General features: G+C 38.5%; 1 protein-coding gene across 8 annotated transcripts in view; it reads right to left on the bottom strand.

Moving 5' to 3' along the window:
• Positions 1-159: 159 nt before the first annotated feature.
• Positions 160-17,473, bottom strand: part of tdrd12 (tudor domain containing 12) — a 200,053-nt gene continuing 182,739 nt past the window's right edge. For 4 of the 8 annotated variants that reach the window (XM_063066982.1, XM_063066989.1, XM_063066990.1 and 1 more), the window contains 7 exons: positions 13,821-13,918; positions 13,523-13,647; positions 11,408-11,462; positions 11,182-11,295; positions 10,812-10,965; positions 9,079-9,151; positions 160-2,925 (listed from right to left, as the gene is read on the bottom strand). In XM_063066982.1, the coding sequence (XP_062923052.1) occupies positions 2,768-2,925; positions 9,079-9,151; positions 10,812-10,965; positions 11,182-11,295; positions 11,408-11,462; positions 13,523-13,647; positions 13,821-13,918 (777 nt within the window). In that variant the 3' untranslated portion in view covers positions 160-2,767. Of the gene's footprint in view, positions 6,932-9,078; positions 9,152-10,811; positions 10,966-11,181; positions 11,296-11,407; positions 11,463-13,522; positions 13,648-13,820; positions 13,919-17,473 lie in introns of all 8 variants that reach the window. The other 4 variants (XM_063066988.1, XM_063066987.1, XM_063066986.1 and 1 more) reach the window with 4 other exon arrangements.

Genomic DNA, 17,473 nt, shown 5'->3' with positions numbered 1-17,473 from the left:
ATACTATACAGCTTGCATTATTGTTTGAAGTAAATACTGCATTTAATTAAATACAAGCAAATTTAGTTTTAAAGTCTTGTCCGAAAAAGAATTTGGATATGTGTAGGGCTGCTTTAATCTTTTCTTCCTTGTAGTTGAGGAATAATTTGTTTCTATTCCACTTCTGAAGAGTTGCAGATAATTGTGTGTGGCAATGCTAGTTTATAGTGGAGGTTTCAGCACTGGTAATATCTTTGCACGTCAAAATTCTTTTAACACAGGGGAGGATCATTGCCTGGCATTTGTGTGCTGTAGATTTATTATTTAACAACCTATGTCATCTTGCAGGGGGGTGAAGGAGCTAACACAATTGGATCACAACGATTTTCCTTTGTCCCACCTTTGTCTCCAGCAATGGTGCTTTCTGCTGGAAATCCTTTTTAATGAATTGAGATTTGATATCAGGCTACTTGCCCTCACCTCATCTCTGGAAATTAGAACTTTTGTTCTCTTTTACAGCAGGTAGTAAGACTGGTTCCATGTTGTCCTGGTGGAATAAAAATCGAGTGAGAGGAAGCAAGATATTGGTAGGAGCTAAGGATTGTGTGTGGGATAATAATGCATTGAGTGTTAGATTTAACTTTTTATACTTCTCAAGACAAAGTCCTCAATTTTACAGAACTTTGAATGTTTTTATTCCCATACAATATGCCAGGTTAGATTGTATTACCAGGATAAGTACAAGTTAAGCACCCCATATCTGAAATAGCACAAAGTCAAGAACATCTGCAGATGCTGGATATCCAAGCAACACGCACAAAGTGCTGGAGGAACTCAGTAGACCCAGCAGCATCTATAGAAAAGAGTAAACAGTCGACACTTCAAACCAAGACCTTTCATCAGGACCTGAGTTTCAGCCTGAAACGTTGACTTTTTGCTCTTTTCCATAGATGCTGCCTGGCCTGCTGAGTTCCTCCAGCATTTTGTGTGTGTTGCCATTTCTGAAATGCTTGGGGCCTGAAATGTTTCCGATTTTGGAATATTTGCTTGGGAATGGGACCTAAGTCTAAACACAATATCCATTTACATTACATAGAAAGCTTATACATATACCCTTAAGGTCATTTTATATAATATTTTTAATAGCTACCACACCTCAGCCACCCAGGTGGATAACTAGTGATTGTTTGGCATCAGCATCATTCCTGAATCTTAATTTATGTGCTTCTGGTAAGTAATTTTAGTCTTGTACTTGTTCATCACAAATACGTACTGACGCAGCCATTCAGTGTTAGATTTTCATCAAACTTGTCAGTGAATTTCTCTGCTGCTTTGTAATTATCAGACACTATCACCAGAAATCTTTAAAAATTCAAGGCCTTGCCTTTTCTTAAATTTCTGCAAACCAGCCTGCTGAATATTCACAATTATCTTTAATTTTCAGTTCGGCGAGATAGATGTTTGCTTGTTTCATGATCAGCGTATCTTAGGCAGCTTATGTTCACGCTGATGCTGACAAATCCACTCTTTCAATACACACCGAAATCTTCATTTTTTGCTTTATGCAGTTTTTCTATTTTTCATTAACTTCTGTTCATTACATATGTGAGGTCACTTCTCAGAACCAGCTGTGGTGCACAGAGACCTGCACATCACCTGGAACCTTCCCAATGCCTTGTGGAATTTTCCATTTGTGACATGACAGTCCTCAAAAAAATTTTTGGATTTTGGATTTTCAAAGGGTACTCAGCCTGTATAATCCTATATCCTATGAAAAATAAAATGAACTAGAAAATAGAATTTAGTTTTCTTACAAATCCCAAAGAGGATATGTCTTTTTATTCTGATGAAGAAAAGTGCACAAGGAATGTTAACATAGCTTTAAATTTAGTTACAAATGTTTTTAAATTGTTCTTTCTGCAAAAGCCATGCAAATACTGATGGTCCTTGGGAGATCTAGTCAGTATACAGAAATATCACTAGTGAACAATTATAAAGCAACTGAACTCAAATTTACCTTTCTCTCAAGCCCTTAGGAAACTCCGCTTAAAACAAATAATTCCTGTGTTTTTTAAAAATAACATATACTACAACATGCAGTGTTATAAACTTTACCAGCTGTTGTTTTAATACTTGTTGAAACATTTGATAACCTCAGATATTCTCATTTCTCCATTAATATTGTTTTAGTTACAAGCATATTTTCAACTAGATTCTTACAATATCCTTTTAAAAATCTTGAACTAAAGATGAAAATACCAGTTACTTTAACCAATGCAAAAGCAAATATTCAAAACCAATAACTGTTTCCTAATGTTTACATTTACATGGACAGTCAACATGCAATAAGCAAAATACAAATATTTGCTGTTATTATCCGTGAGCAATTTAAAATGGCACTTGCTACAGATCTCCCATCTTCAAACATTGTACTTTTTCATTCACTTTCCAACATTGATGCACAAATGGTTTGTGTCAGTTTCACTTTGACAATCTACCACCCTACATTCTAGCAAAAAAAACCACTGAATTGATCACAAACTGGGTAAACAGAGTGAATATGGAATACTGACAGCTATAATTTACAGAATAATGCTGTACAAAGGGACAAGTGTCCTTATACATTAAACACATCGTGAGCATGCAGGTACAGCAAGTAATTGTTGGCCTTCATTGCAAGTTAGTTGAGTAGAGATGTCTTGTTGCCCTTTTGGAAGTAAGTTATGGCTGGAATATTATGCATGGCTTATTTTAATTTAAGTAGGATTATACATGCATTTAAGATATCTCAGAGAAGATTTACCAGGTTGAACCCCAAGATAAGAATTATTTTACAAGGAGTGATCAAACAGATTAAGTGGAATTTCTTTTCCAAAGGATTCAGGTTCCTTGGTTTTATCAGCAAGTAGTGGAGTCTGTGCCAATGAAGGCTAAGATAGTTGCTTTCTAGATTACAGAGAAAACAAAAGGTAAAAATCAGGCAAGTTATATTCTGACTGAACAGCAGGCACTCTCAAGGATCATATACATAACATTCTCCTTCTTGTCCACGTACAAATACAAGCTGTTGCAATAATCATAATATGTAAATGTACTGCAAAGTATGCTGCAGGAAATTTAAGATTTTTCATAGTGTTCATAATGGGAAATGGGAACAAAGTACAGCAATACAGAACAGAGTTTGCTATCGCTAGGAGTATTGTATGAATAGATTAAGTGTGAGAAATCCTGCAGAGCATAAACTCAGCACAGACCATTGGGGCTAAGAAGGAATATTTGTGTCGTAAATTTGGTTTAGAGCTATCAAGGATATTTTTGTAAACATAACCATATACTACTACTTGCAGGTTTAAATGCTGGAAAGAAAGCAGGACAATATTTAAGATTGAATACATTTACAAATTGGATACTAGGAATAAAAAGCTGGTCTATGAAATCCTGGAACTATTCCCTTTGTTGAGAAGTAAAATTAAACTTAAAAGTTATAAACTGGTTCTTCAGAAATGTGAAATATCCTCTTAAATTGTTGAGCATAGGTCAATTGAAAAGGTCAAGAAAAACATTAAGGCATCCAAGTGGAGTTAATGTACTGATCTGCTGCAATTCTTTTCATAAAAGGAAAGCTTGAAATGTGAAAATCCTTTCATAACTGTCACAGATCTGGCTCAATAAATGAAGTTATCACAAAGAATCAATCTTTTCCAAATATTTACATTCCAGTACAATTAATGGCCCTAACTAATTTCTGGAAGAATCAAATATAGTACTTTAAAAAAAAAAGACAATTTTAAAAAATTGCCATTGAATGGAGGAATAGCCACAAAAATCAACGGGAAAATGTCTCTAATTTTGACAGATTTGACTGAATAATCACACTTCACAGCCTTGGCATTAACATTTTGTTAATGTCACATTCTAATTCTTCATAACCATTACAACATCTAACTGATGGTGAAGTCTGATGGCATACTCTCCATTTACAAAGATCCAACAATACTTAAAATACTAATTACCATCCAGGACAAAACACTCTCTTAACTGGTTGTCAAAGAATAAGCTGTCATTCCTTCGAGTACCAATGCACACTGGCTGCACATGTAACTTCTAAAGCACACCACAATACTCGCCCAAGCTACTCCAACTCTATCGCTTCAGCTCATTAAATTGTCACTGCAGACATGGGCTTAAGGTAAAATTAAGCACACCACCTCCCTTTTGCACTTTTAAGATGCACACCATTCAGGCTTGGAAATATACTGGCATTCTTTCATTGTTTTTTGTACAAAATGAGCAGCTCCTTCTTCCACCAGAAGAATTGCATTGCTGTTTCAAAGCAGCAGCTCACAAACATCAATAAATTCTGACCCCTTGGCAATACTGCTCACATCCTGAAAGGAATAAAACAAAAATGTGCTTGACCAAAAATTATGTGCAGCAAAGGTTTGTTTCATTTAAATCCATGGTCCCTACTGGGCACATGCAGATCAAGAGTAGGTTGGCACTAATTAGCTTCGGAGGGTGCAAATATACTTTTTCTTCCAGTCATAGTCTTAAGCAAGCTATTTTACAAAAGTGATTATAAAATGTATTTAGTAATAAATAGAAAAATAGGTGGAAATATAAGAACATCAACAAGATCCATTTAAGAGAATCGCTGAATATCACAGAGGAGGAATAGGAAAATAAAAAGTAGGAAAAATATAAAAGCTAAGAAGGAAGGATCAGACAGGGCTCTGGGTAAGGTAACCAGGAAGGAGCTTAAGTAGGTACTTAGGAGAGCTAGAAGGGAATGTGAGAAGGCCTTGGCAAGGAGGATTAAGGGAAATCCCAAGGCATTCTACATGATTATGCACATCAGGAGGATGGCTACAGTAAGGGTAGGACCAATTAGAAATGAAAGAGGAAACACATATCTGGAGTCAGAGAAGGTAGGGAAGGTCCTTAATGAATACTTTGTATCAGCATTCATCTCGTGAAAGGGACTTTGATGAATGTGAAGACAGGCTATTATGCTAGAACATGTTACTGGTAAGAAAGAGAATGTGCTGGAACCTTTTATAATCATTAGAATAGGTACACTAAGTCCCTGGGGCTGGAGGGACAAATGCCAGATTATTTCAGGAAACTAGGGAAGAGATTATTAAACCTTTGGCAATGACCTTTGTGTCCTCACTGGCCACAGGAGTGGTACCAGAAGCTTGGAGAGTGGCAAATGTTATTCCTTATTCCTGGGAATTAGACCAATGAATCTTACATACGTGGTGGGCAAACTATTGGAAAGGGTCCTGAGAAACAGGATTTACAAGTATTTGGCGAAGCATAGTCTGATTAGGGATAGTCAGCATGGCTTTGTGAGGGGTAGGCTGTGCCTCACAAACCCGAGTGAATTCTTTGAGGAAGTGTCAAAACAAATTGCTGAAGGTAGAGTAGTAGATGGATTTTAGTATGGTGTTTGATAAGGTTCCCCATTGTATACTCAGAGGAAGTCATGAGGCATGGGTTCCAGGGAAACTTGGCTGCATGGATTCAGAATTTGCTTGGCTACACAAGGCAGAAGGTGGTAGATGGTACGTATTCTACCTGGAGATTGGTGACTAGTGGTGTTCTGCAGAGATCTGTTCTGGGACCCTGATTAGTAGGGTTCTGTAGAGATCTGTTCTGGGACCCTGACTCTTTGTGATTTTTCTAAATGATGTTTGAGGAAATGGAAGAGTTACCAAATTTGCAGATGAAGGTTGGCAGTGTTGTGGATAGTGCAGAGGACTGTTGTAGGTTACAATGGGATATCGGTAGGATGCTGAGAAGTGGTGGATAGAGTTCAGCCTAGCAAAGTGTTAAGTGATACTCTGGAAGGTCAAACTAGAAGGCAGAGTACAGAACACAGAACATTACTGTACAGTACAGACCCTTTGGGTCACGAATTTGTGCCAATTGTTTAACCTACTCTAATCTAACCCTTTCCTTCCACATAGCCCTCCATTTTTCTGTTATCCATGTGCCTACTTTTTCCTTCTATGCCACTTGGGGATTTAAGGATTATGCATTTAATTATGTACAAAACATAGATGGCAGCTCATGGAGAAATCTCACTTATAAAAATGATTAATATTAATCAAACTACAATATTATACATCACATATTTAACTGTAATGTGCCAAATATTTAAATTTCCAAACAATATCAGGTGCCATCTTTAAGTGAAATAAGTTAACATGAGTTTTCTTATGATTCACAATCTTGGCTCATCCAAAATATGCATGGTTTACTAGAAATGTACCAAGGAGTTTTTTTCAGTTTGAGGTGGAGGATATCTATTTATGATGGCTCAATTAATACAGAACGCATTTGGCAAAATGTGTGGTAATCTGATATTCCAAAATGTGTGTTCTCTATGTGCCTACCACACTTCTGGATTTCTGGAGCAATTTCTACAAAGCTATGATAAAGAGTTTTCAGTTTGCAAATAGAATGGATGGGGAAAATGATAATGACAAGATTTGATGTTGCTTCTCTTGGAATAATCCAAGTAATCTGTTGGGCATTCTCAGCAATGATGCAAGATGCTTAAAAACAAGCTCCAGCAATGTACACATATTCCATTCAGTCTTAAAACACAAACTGCAAGAACAGCTGTGGTCCAGATCACAAATCTAGTCTACAGGCAGTTCAGAGTACCTTGTTTCAGATAAACAATGATCCACTAATGCGGAGAAACATTATTTTATTTTGGTTGTTCAAAGATGATATTTACTTATCTAACATTAAATCTATTCTTAAGTGGCCTGCTTGCCAACTCGGTGGTGAATGCATAACCCAGAGAACATTTAATGCAAGACCTTACTATACCAGCATCATCAGTAATCTTCCTCTGAACTGTCAGAAACATAAGTAAAATTATTCCATTCATCGACCATGGGTTCTAGCACTAGCTGATGCTCTTTTCTTCTTATATCTATCAAATAAAAGAGGAAAAACCCTCATATGACACTAATGCATATTACAATTAATATCTAAGTTCATCATATCAGCAATATTTTGTTCAACTTTTAAATATTTCAACAATAAATACAGTATCTGAACTTGTAATATTTCTGCGGGTAAATGTCTTCTGAATTATAGTACTCACCTTTGAAAAAAAAAATTGCTGAAGTTTGAGAAAATTTTCCTGCTTTACTTAATGTGTGTACACTCTTAATTTCAATTGCCATAGTTTATTGGCTCTTTTACAACTCGGATCTGGTGGCTTCTGTGGCAGAGCATTTTGGGCAGACCTCTCAATTTTGTGCATGAGGACAGGAATGCCTGGATCACTGAAGTAACAGTGGGTGTGTAGGCTGGTGATAGACTGTTCCCTGTCTCATGCTCCCACTATGGTAGTCATTTCTATGTGTAAAACAGACATGTCCAGCAGAAATGCATTTCTTTAACCTTTAGCGCATGACATGCTAGTGATCCCCAACCATGCAATTATCAGGGAAAGAAACTGCTGCTGCTGAAAATACCACCATTATGTTGGAATATATTGTCCTTCTTGCACTGGCTTAGCATACATAACAGTGGCATGCAAAAGTTTGGGCACCCCTGGTCAAAATTTCTGTTACTGTGAATAACTAAGCGAGTAAAAGATGAACTGATTTCCAAAAGGCATAAAGTTAAAGATGACACATTTCTTTAATATTTTAAGCAAGAAAACTTTTTTATTTCTATCTTTTACAGTTTCAAAATAACAAAAAAGGAAAAGGTACGGAAGCAAATGTTTGGGCACCCTGCATGGTCAGTACTTTGTAACACCCCCTTTAGCAAGTATCACAGCTTGTAAACGGTTTTTGTAGCCAGCTAAGTGTCTTTCAATTCTTGTTTGGGGGATTTTTGCCCATTCTTCCTTGCAAAAGGCTTCTAGTTCTGTGAGATTCTTGGGCCGTCTTGCATACACTGCTCTTTTGAGGTCTATCCACAAATTCTTGATGATATTTAGGTCGGGGGACTGCGAGGGGCATGGCAAAATCTTCAGCATGCACCTCTTGAGGTAGTCCATTGTGAATTTTGAGGTGTGTTTAGGTTCATTATCCTGTTGTAGAAGCCATCCTCTTTTCATCTTCGGCTTTTTTACAGACGGTGTGATGTTTGCTTCCAAAATTTGCTGGTATTTAATTGAATTCATTCCTTCCTCTACCAGTAAATGTTCCCCGTGCCACTGGCTGCAACACAAGCCCCAAGCATGATTGATCCACCCCCATGCTTAACAGTTGGAGAGGTGTTCTTTTCATAAAATTCTGCACCCTTTTTTCTCCAAATATACCTTTGCTCAAAAGGTTCAAAGGAACATCTAAACAAGCCTGATGCACTTTGGAAACAATTCCTGTGGACTGATGAAGCTAAAATAGAACTTTTTGGCCGCAATGAGCAAAAGGTATGTTTGGAGAAAAAAGGGTGCAGAATTTCATGAAAAGAACCCCTCTCCAACTGAAAAGAGGATGGCTTCTACAACAGGATAATGAACCTAAACACACCTCAAAATCCACAATGGACTACCTCAAGAGGTGCAAGCTGAAGGTTTTGTCATGGCCCTCACAGTCCCCTGACCTAAACATCATCGAGAATCTGTGGATAGACCTCAAAAGAGCAGTGCATGCAAGACGGCCCAAGAATCTCACAGAACTAGAAGCCTTTTGAAAGGAAGAATGGGTGAAAATCCCCCAAATGAGAATTGAAAGACTCTTAGCTGGCTACAAAAAGCATTTCCAAGCTGTGATATTTGCCAAAGGGGGTGTTACTAAGTATTGCCATGCAGGGTGCTCAAACTTTTGCTTCGTGCCCTTTTCCTTTTCTGTTATTTTGAAACTGTAAAGGGAGGAAAAAAATTTTTCTTGCTTAAAATATTAAAGAAATGTGTCATCTTTAACTTTATGCCTTTTGGAAATCAGTTCATCTTTTACTCGCTTAGCTATTCACAGTAACAGAAATTTTGACCGGGGTGCCCAAACTTCTGCATGCCACTGTATTTAGTTGACATGAAACCTTTTGTAGTTATCTTTAATTTCACTATAACATTTAATGAAGCGAAACATTCTGTTTTTAACTCTAAATGGAGGGCCTTACCATTGTAAATTGGAAGAGATACGTCATCTGTCGACTCCACAAAATAGTTGAAATCAAAAGTAACATTTGGATTCTGAAAGGAAATTGCAATAAAACCCTTTAGTAACAGGGCTAATGACTGACATGCATTCAACACAATCTCTTCACCATGGCAATATATTTGCATGGAAGTGTTAACTTTCCCAGGAATACACAAAATGCTCAGTATATATAAATTTTTACCAAATATCAATTGGTTACAAAATTATCCTAATATGTACCAATAAAGTCCCCCTAATAGCACATCTTTGTTCTTGCAAATTCTTGTTTACTAAACTTTTCTCCCATCTTTCCAGTTATTTGGTAGCTGAGTACACACAACCAGTAGAACAATGATGCTCCTACTCTTGAAATCCATCCACAGGTGTCAATTACATCATCCCTCTACAATACTGTAACAGTCTCTTTGTTCAATCCTGTCACCCACACTCTTTTCTGGATACTTAGCTGTCACAGAGCATTTTATGAGTTTATTAGGGCAATGATGTTACCAGGGAAAGGGCAAGTCCACTGCAAGCCAAAATGGCAATTTGTGTGTTACATCAGAGGATGTGGGTGAATTCTTAAATGGAGACATCGTCTAAAGTGGCAGTTGAAATGATAGGCCAGATCATCATAAAAAGGAGGAATTAGTACACCTGTTAGCAAGCTTATAGGTAGATACCTCTCCAGGGCATGATGAGTTATTTCCCTGGCTGCAAAGGGAGACAAGGAAGGTTTTAAAACTTTCAGCCAGTAATACAGGACAACAACATTGTTCCAGGGATAAGCATGTAATCACAGGTGTGAGTGTCTCATGTAACTAATAGGATAGTTACTACAAAGAAAATTCTGAAGACTGGATTAATCTGCATTTGGATAAGCAGAGCTAGTCAGCATGGTTTTGTAAGGGGGAGATCCTGTCTGCTCAATTTGATTGTTCTTTTGTAGAGGTACTAAATGTATTGATGAGAGTCGTGTAGTTGATACAGTCACAACGAACTACAGCAAGGTCTTTGATAAGGTTCCAGATGGTAAACTATATACAACCTTGAGATGTGTCTCCTTACAGGTAGCTAAAAACAAAGAAACCCAAATAGAACCCTTTAAAAAGATCATGCAAAAGAAAATAAATCATGCAACCAATAAAAAGTAAGCAAATAACATTCAAATCTAAAGTTCACAAAATTGAGTTTACAGCCACGAAGCCAGTCACAGCTGATCCAGCAGCCCATTAGTTGCAGCCTCAGTTCAGTGCAGAGTCGAGTAAGCCTCGCCGAGCAGCGAGCTGAACACTGTTCCGTCCCTCACCTCCAGCTCCACACCCTGACTTTTTCAATCTGGCCCAGCGCATAAATCAGCCAAACCTCGGTTCATTCCTCGCTGTCAGACTTGAGCTCCATGACTTCAATATGCTCTTGGGCCTGGGCCCTGCCACCACAACCTGGCCCATACATGCCACGGTGCAACCATCCTGCATCTTGAAGACTTTAGTTTACACAGCAAATACACCAGTTGTACAAGTCCCTTTCGATTCCGAAAGGGACATTACTGATTGCAGTGATTGTTTTCCAGAAGAAGTGCAATTAATAAAGTAGTTGGTAGTTTTGTTTGCTGCCAGCAAGTCATCACTGTGTTTCACCAGCACAACCTTAAACCAAATATATTTCATTCTGTTTAGTGTGATTGATAGAAGAAAATTATTTGATTATTACCTTAATTTTCAGCAAACTGCTCCACACACCTCTCTCCTCTTTAAACAGCGTAATGACAGGTTCTTCATTTTTTATGATACATAAGCACTTGTCTTTTAAAATACTGCCTTGAAGTTCCATATCTGCCAAGTACAATTTGGCATCAACAGAGGCACTGCATTTAAATGAGAAATATAAGATTAATTGACTAAAGAACATAGGACATAGAAATCTGCAGCACATTACAGGCCCTTCGGCCCACAAGGTTGTGCCAACCATGTAACCTACTCTAGAAGCTGTCTAGAATTACCCTACTGCATAGCCCTCTTTTAATAAGCTCCATGTACCAAAGGTTATCAAATATTTTGTAGGCAATGCTTATTCTACATACCTGAATATTACTCTGCACTGATCAAATCTGCATGAATATTGTGCAACATTTTGCAATTTTATATTTAGCACAAGATGATCATCTGTTTGATGCCACTTTATTTCAGGGTGAAAACTGTAGAAATAAAGGACATTATTTAAGGACACTGAATGAAACACATGGTTTTCTAATTATATAATCATATTAATGACCAATTACAGAATGAATCATCATCAGAATGTATAACCTTTTATAATCTGTTGTTGAACGACTTGATTGCTCTCTGGGAATATCTTTAATATCTGTGATCAGAACAGAATATGTCATAAGATGAACTCAAATAGTACAATACTTTGAAACTGCATACTGTTCATGGAATCCTATCAATGAAGTCGAATAGATGCACTCTATTGACACTAGCTAAGCAATTCATTTGAGTATTACATGGTACAACATTGATGTTTCCAAACAAGGTAAACACTGTTTCTGCTTTGTATGACATTCTCAAACCTATGTCAATAAACCGTTTTTAATTCTCGGATATTGCCCACAGCAGAGATCTTTGACCAAGCATGCCATCCTCAAAGTACTTGACAACAGTTTCACTTTCCACAGAACTGTGTTGCCTGGATTCAGCTGAAAGACATCTCATTAAAACATCAGTGAAAAGTGCAACTTAAAGAGCCTTCACACATAAAAGTTGGTGAACACAGCAGGCCAGGCAGCATCTCGAGGAAGAGGTACAGTCGACGTTTCGGGCCGAGACCCTTCGTCAGGACTAACTGAAAGAAGAGTTAGTAAGAGATTTGAAAGTAGGAGGGGGAGGGGGAGATCTGAAATGATGGGAGAAGACGGGGGTGGGGTGGGGAATGGAGCCAAGAGCTGGATAGTTGATTGGCAAAAAGGATATGAGAAGATCATGGGACAGGAGGCCTAGGGAGAAAGGGGAGGGGGGTAAAAACCAGAGGATGGGCAAGGTGTATAGTGAGGGGGACAGAGGGAGAAAAAGGAGAGAGAGAAAAAGGATGTGTGTGTATATAAATAAATAACGGATGGGGTACGAGGGGGAGGTGGGGCAGTAGCGGAAGTTTGAGAAGTCAATGTTCATGTCATCAGGTTGGAGGCTACCCAGACGGAATATAAGGTGTTGTTCCTCCAACCTGAGTGTGGCTTCATCTTTACAGTAGAAGAGGCCATGGATAGACATATCAGAATGGGAATGGGGCGTGGAATTAAAATGTGTGGCCACTGGGAGATCCTGCTTTCTCTGGCAGACAAAGCGTAGCTGTTCAGCGAAACGATCTCCCAGTCTGCATCGGGTCTCGCCAATATATAGAAGGCCACATCGCCTTGCTGACTTTGCATTCTGGAGTCTCTATTTAATAGAACTTTTATCAGATTTTCACCATGCATTAGATGAGACTTCTCCACTAGGGTCTACACTTATCTGAACAGATGGTTTCACAACCAAATCCTATTGACAATACAAGCAGAATGTGGACAGTGTTTGAGGTAACCAATTTCATTGCCATTTTTGGGTGGAGCTGAATATTCAATGCAACAAAAAGTACTGATCTGTTTGAATTTTTCAGACACTATTGAAAGTAAAAATAAAACTTAACTTTGAAAATAATGCACATTTCAAGTGACTTTAAAATGGAACCGGTTGGTGAAGAAATTATATGGCAGACATCCCACCCTGCAAAAACTCATTTCAGGTAGGTAGCACCATCAATTTGTGGGAGACTCCTGGAACTTCCGGGCCTGGTGGGATGTCTGCAATAGAGTAGCTCCTTAGCAGCTGGCCAGCTAGCTTAAATAACGGTGGCTATGCTAATGAATGAATGACACCTGTTAAACTCACCTCAACATGTCTTTTACAGTCTTAACCCACCACGGGCAATAGAAAAGTCACTGTTGCAAACAGTGCAGCGAGCAACACTGTCATTATTTTTGACCCCTATTAGGCAGGGGTACACTTTAGTGTAGTCTGGAGTGAAATACGTTTTATATTTTCTTTTTTTTGGAACTCTGCCATGGTGCTCTCTCTCTCTCGCTCTCTAAACAATCGACTTCCGGGATATTGTATATAACCTGCAGGTATCAGGGAGCCGCTATCAATACGTGGGAGACTCCCGGAACTTCTGGGAGAGGTGGGATGTCTGATATGGCGACATAAAATGGTTCTCCCTCTCTCTCAATTTTACAAGATCTACACTAAGGTTGTTGAATTATTCATATTTTATAGGAATATAGTTTTCAAAGAGCTACAAAGCATATTGCATCTGACAAAAACATTTTAAATATATAGAACAATTTCAATTGCATAACTAAATGTAAAGTACAAGTTTGCTAACTATACCATCATTTCCTTCAGAGAAGACTGAATCATCTTGCAGATGAAGATTTTGTGAACTCATCAGTGAAAACTTCATTTTATTTACAACTTCATATAAAACACTTTCATTGGACGTGCTTGATAACAGCCTGAAAGTCAAGAAAACATACTAACTCAAACTGTGAAAGTTCAAGAAACATCTAATCAAAAACTAAGATATTTGATACAACATCTGTTACATAACCACTTATTATTACTGCATCTAATTACTATGAACTGTAAAAATACAAATGGATTTGGCAGATACTTTAACAAAACATACCCGCTGATTGTTGACTCAATTCCATTTGCTAACATTAAATTCATACTCTCCGATCTCCCACTGGGATGACACACAACTTCCAAGTTTTTTTCCAAAACCTTAAAAAATAAATTCAAAAAGGAGTTATATTTACATCAGCAAAACACCAATCATAAGACCATAAGATATAGGAGCAAAGTAGGCCATTTGGTCCATTGAGTCTGCTCTACCATTCAATCATGGGCTGATCCAATTCTTCCAGTCATCCCCACCTTCTCCACCTACTCTTTGATGCCCTGGCTAATCAAGAACCCTATCTATCTCTGTCTTAAATACACCCAATGACTTGGCCTCCACAGCTGCTCATGGCAACAAATTCCACCCTCTGACTAAAGTAATTTCTCCGCATCTCTGTTCTAAATTGACGTCCTTCAATCCTGAAGTTGAGCCCTCTTGTCCTTGACTCCCCTACCATGGGAATTAACTTTGGCATATCTAATCTGTTCAGACCTTTTAACATTCGGAATGTTTCTATGAGATCCCCCCTCATTCTCCTGAACTCCAGGGAATACAACCCAAGAGCTGCCATATGTTCTTCATATGGTAACACTTTCATTCCTGGAATCATTCTCGTGAATCTTCTCTGAACCCTCTCCAATGTCAGTATATCCTTTCTAAAATAAGGAACCCAAAATTGCACACAATACTCCAAGTGTGGTCTCACGAGTGCCTTATAGAGCCTCAACATCACATCCCTGCTCTTATATTCTATACCTCTAGAAATGAATGCCAACATTGCATTTGCCTTCTGCACCACCGACTTGACCTGGAGGTTAACCTTTAAGGTATCCTGCACAGGAACTCCCAAGTCCCTTTGCATCTCTACATTTTGAATTCTCTCCCCGTCTAAATAATAGTCTGCCCGTTTACTTCTTCCACCAAAGTGCATGACCATACACTCTCCAACATTGTATTTCACTTACCACTTCTTTGCCCATTCCCCTAAACTATCTAAGTCTCTCTGCAGGCTCTCTGTTTCCTCAACACTAGCTGCTCCTCCACCTATCTTTGTATCATTGGCAAACTTAGCCACAAATCCATTAATCCCATAGTTCAAATCATTGACATACATCATAAAAAGCAGCGGTCCCTACACCGACCCCGCCACTGGTAACCGGCAGCCAGCCAGAATATGATCCCTTTATTCCCACTCTGTTTTCCACTGATCAGCTAATGCTCCACCCATGCTAGTAACTTCCCTGTAATTCCATAGGCTCTTATCTTGCTAAGTTGCCTCATGTGCAGCACCCTGTCAAAGGCCTTCTGAAAATCCAAGTACACCACATCTACTGCATCTCCTTTGCCTACCGTGCTTGTAATTTCCTCAAAAAATTGCAGTAGTTTAGTCAGACAGGATTTTCCGTTCAAGAAATCATGCTGGCTTTGGCCTATCTTGTCATGTGCCTCCAGGTATTCCGTAATTTCATCCCTAACAATTGATTCCACCATCTTCCCAACCACTGATGTCAGGCTAACAGGCCTATAGTTTCCTTTCTGCTTCCTCCCACCCTTCTTAAATAGCAGAGTAACATTTACAGTTTTCCAGTCATCTGGTACAATGCCAAAATCTATTGATTCTTGAAAGATCATTGTTAATGCCTCTGCAATCTCTTCAGCTACTTCCTTCAGAGCCCGAGGGTGCATTCCATCAGGACCAGGAAATTTATCCACCCTCAGACCATTAAGCTTCCTGAGCACCTTCTCAGTCATTATTTTCATTGTACATATTTTACTTCCCTGACACTCTTGAATGTCTGGTATACTGCAGATGTCTTCCACTGCCATCTCTATCTCTCTCATTACAATATTTCCAGCGTCATTTTCTATTGGTCCTATATTTACTTTCAACTCTCTTTTACCCTTTATATACTTAAAAAAGCTTTCAGTATCTTCTTTGATATTAGTTGCCAGCTTCCTTTCATAATTCACCTTTTCTTTCCTAATAACTTTCTTAGTTTCCTTCTGAGTTTTTAAAAACTTCCCAATCCTCCATCTTCCCACTAGCTTTGGCTTCCTTGTATATGTCCTCTCTTTTGCTTTTGCTCTGGCTTCACTTGTCAGCCACAGAAGTGTCTTTCTTCCATTCCAAAATTTCTTCTTATTTTGAATATATCTGCCTTGCACTTCCCTCTTTTGTCGCAGAAACTCCAGCCATTGCTGCTCTGCTGTCTTACCTACTAGTGTCCCTTTCCATTCAATCTTGGCCAGTTCACCTCTCATGCCATTGTAATTTCCTTTATTCCACTGAAACACTGACACATTGGAACTTAGCTTCTCCTTCTCATATTTCAATGTGAACTTGATCATATTGTGATCACTGTTCCCTAAGGGTTCCTTAACCTTAAGCTCTCTTATCACTGCCAGATCATAGCACAACACCCAATCCAGCACAGCCAATCCCCTAGTGGGCTCAACAACAAGCTGTTCTAAAAAGCCAACCCTTAGACATTCTACAAATTCTCCCTCTTCAGGTCCAGTACTGGCCTTGTTTTCCCAATCCACTTTCCCCTCACTTAGATACAAGTTAATTTAGTAAATGCACATAAGAAAACTGGAAATTTAGTAATTAAACAACACATCTGTTAGGTCACATCAAGAGGTAGTGAAACAAATATATCCAAAACTAATCTGACGGAATGTGGGGGTTTTCTGGTACTAAGTAAAACAGTACAAATTCTGGACCATGGAATAAAAAGATTTTGCCTATCACAAACAAGAGAAAATCTGCAGATGCTGGAAAACCAAGCAACATACACAAAATCCTGGAAGAACTTAGCAAGCTGGGCAGCATCTATGGAAAAGAGTATAGACGACATTTTGGACCAAGATCCTTCATCAGGACAGCCTGAAACGTTGACCGTACTCTTTTCGATAGATGTTGCTTGGCCTGCTGAGTTCCTCCAGCATTTTATGTGTGTTGCTTGACTATCAGAAAGTTCGGTCTGCTTGTATCAAATGAACAAAAAAAGTATCAAACGGGCTCCTCCTTCAGATGGAAAAAAAAATGGACTTAGCAGCACAATCATAAAATGGTGGCGTGGTAAATAGTGGAAATGGATATACTTAAAATACAGGAATCACAAGTGAAATTTTGATAAAGATATTGCATACTGAACAAATACCTTTGTTATTCAACACAGTGGTGTGTAAACATTCTAGATGATAAGGCGTCTATGAAGTCAGAAGTTCTAAAAATTTTCTTTGCAGTGTTTGGCCTATAATTTACCAACCTAGTTATTTTACTCTGATCCTACCTTTTGTCTCCTGGCTATATACAAGAGAAATCTAGCTATACCCTATTCCAAACTCTCCTGTTTGCCCTGCTCTTATTCCCTTTTCAACTACTTATCCAAGCCCTTTTAAACATATTGAATCTGCCTCTGGTGCTCCTCCTGACTATCCAGGTCCTAACAACTAATCACATAAAAATATTTTAACTTATGTCACATGTAGTATTTTCCCCTCACAGCTCCATTACTCCACATCCTCTGGTTCTTGGTCCTTTCACTAACAGGAATACTTCCTCTTTAAATACTTTGTCTCTATCTGACACTTTCATTCCCAGCAGAGTAATAGCAGCTTTCTTGATTAGTTTAACCAGAGTGCCTCATCCT

The sequence above is a fragment of the Mobula hypostoma genome, chromosome 14 (assembly GCF_963921235.1).
Source record: "Mobula hypostoma chromosome 14, sMobHyp1.1, whole genome shotgun sequence".
In the NCBI taxonomy this organism is placed as follows: Eukaryota; Metazoa; Chordata; class Chondrichthyes; order Myliobatiformes; family Myliobatidae; genus Mobula; species Mobula hypostoma.
This window is presented reverse-complemented; position numbering and strand designations above follow the sequence as displayed.